This window comes from Ctenocephalides felis, unplaced genomic scaffold, assembly GCF_003426905.1.
Source record: "Ctenocephalides felis isolate EL2017-DRISC unplaced genomic scaffold, ASM342690v1 CF-g0.4_SCAFFOLD_03571, whole genome shotgun sequence".
NCBI classification, from domain to species: Eukaryota; Metazoa; Arthropoda; class Insecta; order Siphonaptera; family Pulicidae; genus Ctenocephalides; species Ctenocephalides felis.
The window spans coordinates 62556298-62572063 of record NW_020539725.1 but is presented as its reverse complement, the minus strand read 5'-3'; the positions used below and the strand labels follow the sequence as shown (position 1 = coordinate 62572063).

General features: G+C 32.2%; 2 protein-coding genes across 2 annotated transcripts; both read right to left on the bottom strand.

Moving 5' to 3' along the window:
• Positions 1-935: 935 nt before the first annotated feature.
• On the bottom strand, positions 936-3505 carry LOC113387051 (putative gustatory receptor 28b). The gene is made up of 5 exons (XM_026624805.1): positions 3386-3505; positions 2286-2404; positions 1249-1489; positions 1089-1178; positions 936-1026 (listed from the first exon to the last, which is right to left on the bottom strand). The coding sequence occupies exons 1-5, from the start codon at positions 3464-3466 to the stop codon at positions 961-963; spliced, it is 597 nt and encodes a 198-aa protein (XP_026480590.1). The 5' UTR covers positions 3467-3505; the 3' UTR covers positions 936-960.
• Positions 3506-9961: 6456 nt separating this feature from the next.
• Positions 9962-12965, bottom strand: LOC113386455 (general transcription factor II-I repeat domain-containing protein 2B-like). Its single transcript, XM_026624235.1, has 2 exons — positions 11361-12965; positions 9962-10000 (listed from the first exon to the last, which is right to left on the bottom strand). The coding sequence occupies exons 1-2, from the start codon at positions 12963-12965 to the stop codon at positions 9962-9964; spliced, it is 1644 nt and encodes a 547-aa protein (XP_026480020.1).
• Positions 12966-15766: the final 2801 nt, after the last annotated feature.

Below are 15766 nucleotides of genomic sequence, written 5' to 3'. Positions count from 1 at the left end.
AAAAAAACAGGCCGAGGATTCGAATTCCGACGAAAGGACATTCTTCCCCTTGTTCAGGAAACCTTTGCAGGATTCAAAACTGCAGCACAACTTTTGCAGAAATACAAGTACCACGAATTGCAGATTTTGAGAAAATATCATCTGCAGACGATGCAGACCCGAAGGCGAGCACAATTTGCAAATTCGGCAAATTTGACAAATTTGGGAAATTTGCAGTGGATTTGTTTAGTTGTTTATGGGGTTGTAAATAGTTTGTAAATGTTTTTTTGTTATAACACTTGTAATTGGTAAAGTGAATTATATTTGGCTGGTGATTTTGCAGTTTATTCTTTAAAAACTACCAAATTTTTAAATATATTTAAGTGTTGCACTATAGTATTCTACAAGTCGAGACCTTTCAAATGATACCCCACATGACATATTTGACACGAAACGTTTTGACCCCTCATTTGATCCATCATACTGTTTGTAAATATATTAAATGTGTTGTAACTTTTGAACGGTAAGTCTGATTTTTTCAGAATATTCGGCAAATTTGTACAGAATTAAATAACGTATAATATTGTCTAACATCAGAATGTCCTACAGCACTTTAGGTACTTTAAAATTTTAATGAAATTGAATATCAATCAAAGTCATTAGTATATTTGAATTCAGTTCATCGAGACCTTTCAAATGATACCCCACACGACATATTTGACGCGAAACGTTTTGACCCCTCATTTGATCCATCGCACTGTTTGTAAATTTATAAAATGTCATGTAACTTTTGAACGGTTGATCTGATTTTGAAGAAATATTCGGCAAATTTGTTCAAAATTTAATTGTCTATACAGTTGTTTACATCACAATGCCCTACAGTAATTCGATATACTTTAAAATCATAATTAAATAAGAAATATAAATTATAATAACTGCCACAAAATATATTATCAGCAACTATTACTTTTGTCTTCAGTTCTAATCTTGCCAAGAAGGGTCCAACTGGATCGTAATCACAAAATAAGACACAGATGCCGCCAAAACCTAAAAAAAATATTTTTTTCAAAAATCCTGGGCCAAAATTTGTTACAAAAAAAATTTCTTACCGCGTGCAAAAAAGTTGGCCCAAGTTCAAACAAACCTCCAGCAGTCAAAACCACATTTTCGTGAAACAACTGCAAGGACCCAATTTGGATCTAAAGAAAAATTATAAAATAAAATTGAAGTAAAACTTTCTAGCCCTCAAACTTTCTGAATTTTATTTACCATATTCCTGATTCGTTCATCGTCTTTGTTTCGCACTTTATGAAGTTTTCCAGCAGTTTTGGAGGCTTCAATTTTTATACAGTAGCTGGAAATTGACACCAAAATTGCCGGTAGCATGGTGACCAATAAATTATTGCCAACGAACACCAAATTTTTTAAATCGACTTTGTGCTGATAGCAGGTTTTTTGAAAAAAGCTGAACATTTCTAGAACGCCGTTGGCGAAGGCCGTTAGGCAGAACCTTGGGACACAGAAAATAATACAAAAATAGCTCGATTTTTTATTTTAATTAAGATTTTAAAGTATACCGAGTTGCTGTAGGGTATTGTAATGTACATTATATCATATACTATTAAATTTTGAACAAATTTGCCGAATATTACATCAAAATCGGATTTACCGTTCAAAAGTTACGAGACATTTTATAAATTCACAAACAGTATGATGGATCAAATAAGGGGTCAAAACGTTTGGCGTTAAATATGTCGTGTGGGGTATCATTTGAAAGGTCTTGACGGACTGAATTCAAATATGAAATCGACTTTGATTGATTTTTTATTTTAACTGGGATTTTAAAGTTCCTGGTTGCTGTAAGGCTTTCTGATGTAGACTATATTATACATTATTTAATTCTGTACAAATTTGCCGAATATTTCATCAAGATCGCATTTACCGTTCAAAAGTTACAACACGTTTTATATATTTACAAACGGTCTGATGGGTCAAATAAGAGTCCAAAACGTTGTCTAGCTAAATATGTCATGTGGGGTATCATTTGAAAGGTCTCGCCGAACTGAATTCAAATATAATATTGACTTTGGATTTTTTATTTTAATTATGATTTTATTAGTGGGTTATCGACAGTTATCATTCCTTCTCTGTCTAACAACGTGCAAAACGCTATATGCATCCCTTTCTAATTTGTGTTAGACATGGAGCTGGGATTAAAAATGTTAAATAACTTGCCTTGTAGATTTTTTAAAAGATGTTTTAGAGAAATTGATGTTATCAATATATGTAAATAATGGTTTACTTACATTAATATTGGGACGTTGTATAATTTATTAAAACTTTTGACAACTGCACTTAGTTTGGCGTGGAGTTTGCAACTTAATTTTATTGCATCAACTTCTTTAGTAACATCATCGTAGTTTTCCTGAAATAAAATAAGAATTTTAATAATAATTCCTTTTTTTTAATTTTTGGATTCAGGTTGCACGTCAATAGAGTCCCTTTTTAATTCTAGATTCAGTTTGCTTGTCAGTAGAGTCCCCTTTTTTAATTCTAGATTTAGTCTACTCGTCAGTAGAGTCCTTTTTTAATTCTAGATTAAGCTTGCTCGTCAGTAGAGTCCCTTTTTTAATTTTAAATTAAGTTTGATCCTCAGTAGATTCCCTTTTTTAATTCTAAATTAAGTCTGCTCGTCAGTAGAGTCCTTTTTTAATTCTGTTTCAGTTTGCTTGTCAGTAGAGTCCCTTTTTTAATTTTAAATTAAGTTTGCTCGTCAGTAGAGTCCCTTTTTAATTTTAAATTAAGTTTGCTCGTCAGTAGAGTCCCTTTTTTAATTCTAGATTTTATTTGCTCGTCAGCAGAGTCCTTTTTTTAATTCTAGTTCAAGTTTGCTCGTCAGTAGAGTCCCTCTTCTCAATTTTAAATTAAATTTGCTCGTCAGTAGAGTCCCTTTTATATTTTTGTTACCAAAATTAAGTTTGCTCGTCAGTAGAGTCCCTTTTATATTTTTTTTGACTAAAATTAAGTTTGCTCGTCAGTAAAGTCCCTTTTATATTTTTTTACGATAATTAAGTTTGCTCGTCAGTAGAGTTTTTTTTTTAATCAAAATTAAATTTGCTCGTCAGTAGAGTCCTTTTTCTTTGAATTTTTGGATTCAGTATGCTCGTCACTAGAGTCCTTTTCTTATTTTTAAAAATGTCATTTAAGTTTGTTCGTCAGTAGAGTCCCTTTCTTATTTTTAAAGATGTCATTCAAGTATGCTCGTCAATAGAGTCCCTTTCTTATTTTTAAGAATGTCATTTAAGTTTGCTCGTCAGTAGAGTCCCTTTTATATTTTTCGACCAGAATTAAGTTTCCTATATAATAATTTACATACCAATAATTGCACTAATATATATATACTTACTTTATCACCATATCCATCCAAAACCCCATTAATCCTCCTAAACCTTTGCCAGATCACAAAACAAACCACCAAAAACTTCATGGCGAACAATTTGGGAATCTTTCCGACGCCATAATTGCTAAAAATAAAAAACGCCGAATGATATCTCCAAGTGTTCCAAAAATTTCCAAAATGCTCAATTTCCAAAGAACGAATCGCTACACAAGTCCCCCAAAACATAACCAGCACACCAATGCGCAATCTACCATAATTCGGATCCTGGGGTAACTTTTGGTCAATCTTTTGCAAATTCTGGTAAATTTTCACAAATTTAGGGTGATGCACCAATTCTGCACCTAAAATACCCAAAACCTAGAACAGACGGAAATAGATTTATATGTATACTAGCTGACCCGGCAAACGTTATTTTGCCAAGTAAGGTATATTCTAAACAATTTCTAGAGAATCAAAAATATTAAAACTTTTAGTGTATAAGGATGTGTTGTTTGTATGCTATATACAATGGGGTATTATAAAAACAACTAGTGATGTATGGCATCGTGCCTTAAGGCAAATTGCTGGAACTTCCCGTACCGTAATGAAATATTCGAGAAATTTTAAACGTGGTATTACAAATACTCTGTAACTTTCATTAGTTTTGCATTATCTTGTTTGTTATATCTGAGCTAATTAAAAGTAAATCATAAATTAATTTATTTCCTGGAACATTAACAAACGTCATTTCATTTCGAATTCAATTTCAAATAAAATAGTTTGGCTAATTTGCACAAAATTGAAAAAGTGCTCCCGCCTAGTCACCGTCTAAACGCATTTGCAAACAATTCTGTGCGACATTTTCACTTATACTGTGCTTAGGTTGGTGCCATTTTCACATTTTTCAATAGTTTTCGTTTTCACAAAATTGTAATAGTGTTCCAGTACATAAACAGTCTAAACGCATTTGCAATAACATTTGTACCGGAGTGGCGCTTAGACTGTGCTTAGCCTGGGTAATTTTTTGAATTTTTATTGTATTTAGTATTTTTCATCATCAATTGTATTTTACCAGACATGATAATAAAAAGGACTCTACTGACAAGCAAACTATATTTTGCATTATATGAACTGACGAGCAAACTGAAATACTCGTCTGCTCGTCAGTCAAGTCCCTTTTTATATATTTTAGCTTTTGCTCGTCAGTAGAGTCTTTTTTATATTCTAGATTAAGTTTGCTCGTCAGTAGAGTCTCTTTTTAAATTCTAGTTCAAGTTTGCTCGTCGGTAGAGTCCTTTTTGTAATTTTGGATTGAATTTGGTCGTCAGTAGAGTCTCTTTTTAAATTCTAGATTAAATTAGCTCGTCAGTAGAGTCTTTTTTATATTCTAGATTAAATTTGCTCGTCAGTAGAGTCCCTTTTATATTTTTTTGACCAAAATTAAGTTTGCTCGCCGTTAAAGTTCTTTTCTTTTAAATTTTGGATCAAGTTTGCTCGTCAGTAGAGTTCTTTTTTACGTTTGATTTCTGGATTCAGTTTGTTTGTCAGTAAAGTTCCTTTTTTAATTCTAAATTAAGCTTGCTTGTCAGTAGAGTCCTTTTTGTAATTTTGGATTAAGTTTGCTCATCAGTGGAGTCCCTTTTTAAATTAAAGATTAAATTTGCTCGTCAGTAGAGTCCTTTTGCTTAAAATTTTTGGAATCAGTTTGCTCGTCAGTACAGTCCCTTTTATATTTTTTGACCAGAATTAGGTTTGCTCGTCAGCAGAGTCCTTTTTTAATTCAAGATTAGTTTGCTAGTCAGTAGAGTCCCTTAATAATAATAATTGCACTTTTACCTTATTACTATATCCATCCAAAACCTCATTATATATATATATATATATATATATATATATATATATATATAAAATAGAATCGTGTTAGTTAGAACACTTATACCTCACGAACGGCTGAACCGATTTAGCCGAAAATTGTGAGGGACGTAGTTTAGAACCAGGAGAAACACATAGGATACTTTTTATCCCTTTATTTCATTCTAATTCAAATGCTAAAAGATCTTTAGAGATCTACATAGATCTTGTAGATCTTTAGAGATCTGTTCGATTAGGTGGAGAATTGTGAAAGATTCGAAAAATTATATAGATTTTAGGGCAACTTAACGGATCATTGTCAGTAGAGTCCCTTTTTATTGTTGATATTGTAGTTTTTGTAGATTTCTAGATTAAGTTTGCTCGTAAGTAGAGTCCCTTTTTTGATTCTAGATTAGTTTGCTAGTCAGTAGAGTCCCTTTTTATTTCTAGATTAGTTTGCTTGTCAGTAGGGTCCTTTACTTTAAATTTCTATATTCAGTTTGCTTGTCAGTAGAGTCACTTCTATATTTTTTTACCAAAATTAAGTTCGCTCGTCAGTAGAGTACCTTTTTTAACTGTAGATTAATTATGCTCATGAGTAGAGTCCTTTTTTGTAGATTTCTAGATTAAATTTACTTGTCAGTAGAGTCCCTTTTTTAATTCTAGATTAAGTTTGCTCGTCAGTAGAGTTCCTTTTTTCAATTTTAGATTTAGTTTGCTCGTCAGTAAAGTCCCTTTTATTTTGATCAAAGTTATATAAACTTTCTCGTCAGTAGAGTCCTTTTTATATTTTTTAACCAGAATTAAGTTTGCTCGTCAGTAGAATTCTTTTTATAATTCTAGATTAGTTTGCTTGTCAGTAGACTCCCTTTCTTAATTCTAGATTCACTTTGCTCGTTAATAGAGTCCCTTTATTAACTTTAGTCCAAGTGTGCTCGTCAGTAGAGTCCTTTCTAAATTCTAAATTAAGCTTGCTCGTCAGTAGAGTCCATTTTTGTAATTTTGGATTAAGTTAGCTCGTCAGTAGAGTCCGTTTTTAAATTCTAGTCCAAGTTTGCTCGTCAGTAGAGCCTCTTTTATATTTTTTTGGCCGAAATTAAGTTTGCTCGTCAGTAGAGTCCCTTTCTTAATTCTAGATTTAGTTTGCTCGTCAGTAAAGTCGCTTTCATTTTGATCAAAGTTATATAAACTTTCTCGTCAGTAGAGTCCCATTTATATTTTTTAACCAGAATTAAGTTTGCTCGTCAGTAGAGTCCTTTTCTGTAGATTTCTATATTCAGTTTGCTTGTCAGTAGAGTCCTTTTTCTTTAGTTTTTTATATTCAGTTTGCTCGCCAGTAGAGTCTCTTTTTTAATTTTAGATTGAGTTTGCTCGTTAGTAGAGTCGTTTTTCCTTAGATTTCTTGACTGTTTGCTCGTCAGTAGAGTCCCTTTTATCATTCTAGTTCGAGTTCGCTCGTCAGTAGAGTCCTTTTTCTGTAGATTTCTACAGAAAAATTCAGTTTGCTCAGGGTTACAATTTAAAACAATATAAAAAATACATAATTACAGACAAAAACTAGTGGGGCGCATGGCATCGTGCCTTAAGGCAAATTGCTGGAACTTCCCGTACCAAAAATTATTTTTTTTTTTGAAAAGATTAACATTTTTTAAAAAAATTTACTCTAAAAAAAATAGATTTTTGAGGAACTATATAAATTTTTGACAAAAACTTACTTTTTGTTGAAAAATTTATTTTGAAATATTTTGGAAATTCTGAACTTTTTTTCAAAGCAATCGTACTGCTTTAATGCATAGAGACTAAATATCGAAGCGCGTAAGCGCCGCGTCGCTGTCTAACGCATAAGCATTGGTACGGAACCCATAGGAATGTTAACAAAATGTATACTCATTGTTAAAATCTCTATAAAATATCTGATAATTTGATGTGCATATGTCTAATGTCTAATGATTATTGTTGACCGCCAAATGTTATTTTTTTTTACTTTTTTTACTAGATCTCCGAAACCGCTAGACCTAATTTCATAAAAATTTCATCAAATCTTCATCTTGATAATGCAAGTAAAATGTTTTTGAATTATTCAAATTGCTTCATCCCGATTCCCGAAATCGTCGACGAAAATTTGTATCTGAACACACACAAATGCACGCACACACACACATACACACACATACATCAATTTTCTCTAAGGTATGCCAATATATTCAGAAACCTTTGAAACGTAAAGTTATATAAAAATTTTCATTTTCGATTTTTGTGCGATTACTATAACTTACCCTACGGAAAGTTAATTATGAATAAATCAATTTATCACCTCCAGAACATTAACAATCGTCATTTCATTTCGAATCAAATTTCAAAAAAAAAAAATAGTTGCCAAATTTCCACAAAATTGAAAAAGTGCTCCAGCATAGTCACAGTCTAAACGCATTTGCAAATAATTCTGTGCGATATTTTCACTTATACTGTGCTCAGCTTGGCGGCATTTTCACATTTTTCAATAATTTTCACAAAATTGGAAAAGTGCTCCAGTACACAAACAGTCTAAACGCACTTGGGTAAACATTTGTACCAGAGTGGCGCTTAGACTGTGCTTAGCTTGGGTGATTTTTTGAATTTTTAGTCCAAAATTACAAAAAAATTTTTTTGAAAAAAAATTAGAATCAAAAAATTTTTTTTCCAAAATCAATTGTTTTGTTGAAAAAAGCAGAAAGTTCTTTGAATCATTTAAATCGGACGCTTAGTTCTCTCAAAAACAGCCATTTTTTTTAAATTTAGCTCTGTAACTCCGAAACCTCTGGGCCTACCTTTGCCAAAAACTAATCAGCACATCTCCCTATCAATAGGAATCGAATGTTTTTTAAACCATTTAAATCGGTTGATCCGTTCTCTCAAAAATTCGCTTTCTATTTTTTGCACTCTTTGCTCCATATCTCCGTAACGGCTGGACCTGCCTTTGCCAAAAACTAATCAGCACATCTCCCTATCAATAGGAATCGAATGTTTTTTAAACCATTCAAATCGGTTGATCCGTGCGCCCGAAAACGTGGACGAAAAAAAGCGGACATACAAAACACACACACACACACACACACACACACACACACACACATCCATTTTTTCTGAAGTATGCCAAAATGTTCAAAAACCTTCAAAACGTCGAGAAATGTAAAAATTTTTGATTTCGATTTTTGGACGATTACTATAACTTACCCTACGGGAAGTTAATAAATAAAAACATGTCAAAAAAAAACATAAATCTAACCAATTTAACAAATTTGTTAAATATATATTGTAAAGGACCGTTTTCTCATCCAATGACGATACAGTTTCCACTATTTTCCGCAAACACGTACGCACACATTTTACACGTAACACATACTCCAAGCTGACAACATGTTCATTTGGAATAAGCTTTTTTATAATAAAACATATTTATTTTAATTTTACAATTTTTTAAAATTTATCATAACTCGACGTTTTATCAATTTTTTATTTCATATTTATTTTTTCGTGCAATTTTGTGTTTTTCAAATTTATTTGTATGCACTGAAGATGGGTCAAATTAAGACCCGAAACGTATGTTCTCTGAATAAAAACATTTTCTTTCAATAAAACTGTTTTTAATTACTGGATGGATGTCCAAGAAACAGTTTTATCATATATATATATATATATATATATATATATATATACACAGCGCTTACGGCTAAGTGGTCCACGATGTGGGTTATAGATTTAATCCTTCCCTCCAAGTTGGCGTAGGACGCCAAAAATTCGCCAATGTAGGTTTTTAGGGCGTCTATTGACCAGTGAGTGTAGAAGTAGATCATAAAAAGACATCGTAGGGTTTCGAGGACGTCCAGGATGTTGGTTTTTTGGTGGTTAAGGATGCGGGATGGACGTATGTGATAGAAACCTAGGATTGAACAGAATATGTTCATAGGACGCAGGGCTGATGTCAAGGTGGTTGTTACCATTTTGTAAAACTGTTGGATGTGGACTCTACTTATTGATTTTTTAGTTGTGATGAAATTTGTAGGGTGTGTAGGGGTTATTAGGAACAGTTTTGGTTAAGTAGAGTCCCTTTTATATATTTTTTATCTGTTGGATAAGCCACACTACACCAGTTTATTGATTTTGTAATCGTTTGTAGGTTTGTAGGGTGTGTACAGTGAAAATGTCTATCTGATGCACTTATTAGTGTGTATATTTGAACAGAATTATTTTATGAATAAATAATTTGTAATTAAATATACAGCATTTTTATTAAGTAATCACTTAACAAAATTACAAATTAATCAATCGTCATAATTAATTAACTACAAATTAATTTTCATGTATCATTTGAAAGGTCTCGACGTACCGAATTCAAATATGAATTTGATTTTGGATTTTTCTTTTTAATTATGATTTTAAAGTATACCTGGTTGCTGTAGAGCAGGGGTCGGCAACCTTTTAACTGTGGTGTGCCAAGCCACTGTACCAATATGATTCAGAGTGCCGCCTTAATTCTGAACAAGGACGTAGCGTGCATTGGCGGGGCCCCGTATCAAAATTTTTTTGGGGATAAAGTTTCTGCTTCTATGAACAATAATGATCTGAGTGCTGTTTGTGTATCATAGAAGTATTTAACTTCCTGAAAGAAATGTTTAAATTTTTTTGCCAGAAAATGTTTGTTTACAACGATAGGCTGAGCCGATTTCTCGAAATTAGGAGAAGAGTGCTAAAATTTTCGCCCTCGTTTCAAAATCAAGAACTGTTCGGATTATATCCCCCGGACCTCTTTTTCTTTTAAAAAATCAAAAAATTTGGATTAAATCTAAATTCTTATTGATTGTGTCGATTATTTACACATATCGGGAAATACAAGCAAAGTTTCCTAAGACTTACAACTAATTAGCTAATTTTGTATCAGTTTTATTTTTGAAAAACTTTTTTCAGCATTTGCGGTTGAAACTGGGTAAATTGTATGCAAAAATTACTTCGGGAAAAATTTAAGCAAAAGTATTGAATTTTGACAGCGATATAATAAATATTGAATTTCATATTTTAGACATATTTTTCGAGTGTTTACAATTGGTTATAAAAATTAACAGAGATGATCTTACTGTATTTAGACGAAAGTTTCATGAAGACAGGTGTTTTTGCTAAATTACTCAAGTTGTAATTATTCGAATATACTAATTGAGTCGAAGTCTCTGTACTTTGTTTAATTTCAGAAATTAATATGTATATTTAGCAATAGTATATGTTGAGTTTGAAACAAGATTACGGGTTGCTATACTTTGCCTTTTGTTTTTGAAAACAGTCGTTTACGCTCCATTCCTTTGATAATTTTTCGAGACATTTAGCAAACTGCTGAATTTATTTTAATTTTTTAATTTGCACAAAATGACTTAATAAAATGCTAGTTTTCTATTCTATCGCAATCGCAACTCTCTTTATATTTTTACATTTTACACGCTCATGTTTTATTCGAAATTAAATTTAGTTGCAAGGAAGTTTTCATGATTATTTTAACTTTTGTTATTTGTAAAATAAGATAAAAATTCGTAAGATTCTATTAATATTTGGGCTGGTTGGGCCCCCATGGCCCGGAAAAATACACTTTAAAACAATAATTTTACATTTCTCTTAATGAAATTAAATTTCACTGAACAAATTTTTCACGATTAATTCGATTTTTATGAAATAATTTTTTTATTATTAATATTTGCTTACGGACGTTGGGGGCCCCTCTGGCTTGGGGCTGATATGGCTGATACGGCGGTAGTTACGCCCCTGATTCTGAAATATATAATTAGGTTCTAGGAGAGATGAATTAAAACCAAATTTATCTTTTAAACATATTTATTAACAAATAACCTACAATTCTAACATAAACTAAACAATTTTAATGTGAACCTTGTCCCTGTACATTTTTGCTTAACAATTCAATATCCGGGGTATAATTTGTTACTTTTAATTTCACACATGATTCTGAATGTTCAGTTGTTAAACGACTTCTTTGTGAACTCAAAATATTTTTCATGTGTGAAAAAATTTGTTCACAAAGATATGTGGAACCAAAAGCTGAAAGGAGAGCGCATGCAATTTTCTTTAAACAAATAAATCTTTCCGGCAATGACATCCAACAATTTAATATGACCGTCGATTTTTCTATAGAGTCATCTTCTAGATTTTTTCGTAGTTCTTTAAATTTTGTTTTCCATAATTCTGACGATGTTAGTTCGATAATTTCCATTTCTAAATTATCAACATTCATCCACTCGAAAATTGGACAATCGAACGGTATTGTTGATGAATCTAAATCTGGCTGTATGAGGAAGGAAAATATAGGCACATAAGCTTCAAAATCTTTGCATCTTTTGCAAAATTCATCTTTAAGTGCTTCAACGTAGGTTTTGAGTTCATTGTTGTTTACGGTCGATTCATTTGCAAGCGCTCTCACATTTGGAAAGTATTTGTAGGTGCTCGTGTTAATATCACGTAAAAATATATTTAATTTTGACGCAAATGCTGTCCAATATTCAAATAATTCGAGCACCGTTTGGCGCTTTCCTTGCAATTTCAAGTTTAATTCATTTTGATGATTTGTTACATCGGTCAGAAACATTAATTTGCCTAACCATTCTTCATCGTTCAATTCGGGGAAATGTTGTTCCTTTTCGTTAAGAAAAACTTTGATGGGTTCCAGACATGACACAAACTTATTTAAGACATTTCCCCGACTAAGCCAACGAACATGGCTGTATGAGGGAAGGTCAACATATTCACTTTCCATTTCTTCTAAAAGAGATTTAAATTGTCTGTGTGTTAGTGAAGAGCGAGACACTATAAAATTAACTATTTTAACAACAGTGTTCATTACAGGAATTAAGCGCTGTGACGAAATTTTGGCAACTAAACTTTCCTGGTGTATTATACAATGGAAGTTCAATATTTTATGTCCAATATGATTTTCAAGAAGTTTGACAAATCCTCTATCTTTGCCAATCATTGCAGCTGCGCCGTCAGTAGTTACAGAAAATATTTTTTTGACATTAATGTTCTTGCTGTCAAAATAACTTATGAATGAAGAAAGAATATCCTCCCCCTTAGTTGTCCCATACAGAGGAATCAAAGTACACAATTCTTCATAAACTTGATCTTTATTACAATACCGTGCAAATACCGCAAGCCGCGCAATATCATTTACGTCGGTACTTTCATCAACAGCAACACTAAATGAAACAGCTTCTTGTAATCCAGCATTCTGTTTTGTTGTTACATTGTCTGCCATTTCAGTTATTCTTCTTTCAATTGTTCGCGCAGAAGCCGGTATTTCTTGAATTCGGGATAATATGGTTTGTTGGTTAGGTAAATCGCTAAACAACTTTTCAGCACTTTTTATAAAAATTTCCTTTATATATTCTCCATCTGTAAAGGGTTTGCCTTTGGCAGCTATGCAATGAGCAATTGCGAAGCTGCATTCTGTCGCTTTAGCCTTCGTTCCAGTCATTCCACAAAAAAAAGTTATTTGTTTCTTATAACAAGAAACAGCTTTCTTTATAGTTTCACATTTCTCATCGTTGCTATTAAATGTGGACTGATGTTTGGTTTGGAAATGTCTTTGTACACTTGACGTGCGGCATACTACACTTTCGCGGCATATCGCACATACAGCACGATCCTTTTGTTGTATAAATCCATATTCATTCGTCCAACAGTCTTGAAAACCGCGAACATCTAATTTTTGTTTCTTACTCTCCATTTGATTAAATACGAATGAATTATAACAAATATAAAATCAATAAGATACAAGTCTTCACAAAAAAAGTTAGAACGAAAAGTAGCGACCAAACGAATTGCAAGTTTAACTGCGCAAGTTTAAGCCCACCGCACAAGCACACAAGCAAATGGTGCGCAGCACTCGCAGTTGATAAACGAGAAAGAGGGGGAGCGAGTGATACTCCAACATTCAGCTTCGTGAAGGCCGCTTCGATAACTACTCGGCACTGCACATGTTTCATCCCTTTTACTCCGAATGCGGTCTCAATCAACCTTCGCGCAGATTTTCATGAAATTAGCGAACCACATTATAATCAAACTTTCTCTCTTATTTTCAACATTTTCTCTTATTTAAAAATCACTTCGTCTCGATATATTTGCGATTTTCCTAATTCCTTTGTAGCGTGCCATTCAGAATCCCTTCGCGTGCCAAGCCTGGCACGCGTGCCGTAGGTTGCCGATGCCTGCTGTAGAGCATTGTAATGTATACTATATTATAGGCTATTAAATTTTGAACAAATTTGCCAAATATTTTATCAAAATCAGACTTAGTGTTCAAAAGTTACAAGACATTTAATAAATTTACAAACAGTATGATGGATCAAATAAGGAGCCAAAACGTTCGGCGTTAAATATGTCGTGTGGGGTATCATTTGAAAGGTCTCGACATACCGAATGCAAATATAAAATTGATTTTGGATTTTGTGTTTTAATTATGATTTTAAAATATACCTAGTTGCTGTAGGGCATCATGATGTTAGACAATATTATACATTATTTAATTTTGTACAAATTTGCCGAACATTCCATCAAAATCAGATTTACCGTTCAAAAGTTACAAGGCATTTTATAAATTTTCAAACGGTATGATGGGTCAAATAAGGGGCCAAAACGTTTGGCGTTAAATATGTCGTGTGGGGTATCATTTGAAAGGTCTCGACGTACCGAATTCAAATATAAAATCGACTTTGATTGATTTTGTATTTTAATTAAGATTGTAAAGTATACCTGGTTGCTGTAGAGCATTGTAATGTAGACTAAATTATAGACTATTAAATTTTGTACAAATTTGTCGAATATTCCATCAAAATCAGATTTAACGTTCAAAAGTTACAAGGCATTTTATAAATTTACAAACAGTATGATGGGTGAAATGAGGGATCAAAACGTTTTACCTCAAATATGTCGTGTGAGGTATCATTTAAAAGGTCTCGACGGGCATAATTCAAATATAAAATCGATTTTTGATTTTTCATTTAGTTTGCTTGTCAGTAGAGTCCGTTTTTAAATTCTAGTTTAAGTTTGCTAGTCAGTAGAGTCCCTTTTTTAATTAATTTTAGATTAAGTTTGCTCCCTTTTATATTTTTTTGACCAAAATTAAGCTTGCTCGTCAGTAGAGTCCCTTTTTAATTCTAGATTTAGTCTGTTCGTCAGTAGAGTCCTTTTTTAATTCTAGTTAATTCTTGTTGATCGACAGAGTCCTTTTTCTGCAGATTTCTAGATTCAGTTTGCTAGTCAATAGACTCCACACAATAATTTTTAAAAATAAATACAATTTGCAGAAAACGAGGACTCTACTGACGAGCAAACTGAATCCAAAAATCTAAAGAAAAAGGACTCTACTGTCGAGCAAACTTAATCTAGAATTAAAAAAGGGACTCTACTGACGAGCAAATGTAACCTACTATTGAAAAAGGGACTCTACTGATGAGCAAACTAATCTAGAATTAAAAAAGGGACTCTACTGACGAGCAAACTAATCTAGAATTAAAAAAGGGACTCTATTGACGAGCAAATTAATCTAGAATTAAAAAAGGGACTCAACTGACAAGCAAAAAGAAATGTCATATGACAAACAAGTTTACAATTTTATAAAACCTCTAAAAAGTTCAATAAAAAATCTAAAATTAATTTTATATTTGAATTCAGTTCGTCGAGACCTTTTAAATGATTCCTCACACGGCATATGTAACGCGAAACGTTTTGACCTCTTATTTGATCCATCATACAGTTTGTAAATTTATAAAACATCTTGTAACTTTTGAACGGTAAATTTGATTTGAATGAAATATTCGGCAAATTTGTTCAAAATTTTATAATCTATAATCTACATTACAATGCCCTGCAACAACTCTATATATTTTAAAATCTTAATTAAAATAAAAAAATCGAGCTACTTTAACATAAAAGTGGAAGTAGAAAATATTATAGTATCAGGCGCTCAGAAGAAAAATATTTCCATGAGCCCTCACACCAATAGTGTATATAGATGAATAGAACTATTTTATGAATAAATAATTTGTAATTAAATGTACAACACTTTGATTGAGTAATTAATTAAATTACATATTAATCAATCGCCGTAATTAATTAACTACAAATTAATTTTTTTATTTATATTTATATTTACAATGGTGACCACGTTGACAGTCGCTCTGCGACCAATGAACATTTTTTGTGCATTTTTTGGATTTTTTATATAAGAGAAAATAGAGTTTCCAAAAACAAATTATACAATTTTCTGGATGTTCTAGAAAGTGTGAGATGTCTATTGTGTATATCATTTTATGTATATTTCTCGTCGACATTTCTCAAAATTAAATTGAAACTCTTGTTGGATTCCAAAGGAATCGTCGGCGATAGAGTTGAGGCCGGTGCAAGTTTTGTAGAGTATTTTGCGGTAAGTAATAATAATATAATAAGGAAAAGCTGGGAAAATGTTTATGTATTTGAGGTGCGGTCAGGCGTATTTTACATGTAAACACGGCAAGAAAGAATCTTATG

What these genes read in the sequence shown, in the direction of transcription:
- LOC113387051 (XM_026624805.1), bottom strand. Translation starts at nt 3,466, where the DNA reads ATGAAGTTTTTGGTGGTTTGTTTTGTGATCTGGCAAAGGTTTAGGAGG. An exon ending in TGGATGGATATGGTGATAAA is followed by an intron (nt 2,405 to 3,385) that starts GTAAGTATATAT and finishes ATTTTATTTCAG; the next exon opens with GAAAACTACGATGATGTTAC. An exon ending in GGCCAACTTTTTTGCACGCG is followed by an intron (nt 1,027 to 1,088) that starts GTAAGAAATTTT and finishes TATTTTTTTTAG; the next exon opens with GTTTTGGCGGCATCTGTGTC.
- LOC113386455 (XM_026624235.1), bottom strand. Translation starts at nt 12,965, where the DNA reads ATGGAGAGTAAGAAACAAAAATTAGATGTTCGCGGTTTTCAAGACTGT. An exon ending in ACTCTATAGAAAAATCGACG is followed by an intron (nt 10,001 to 11,360) that starts GTCATATTAAAT and finishes ATTTTTTAAAAG; the next exon opens with AAAAAGAGGTCCGGGGGATA.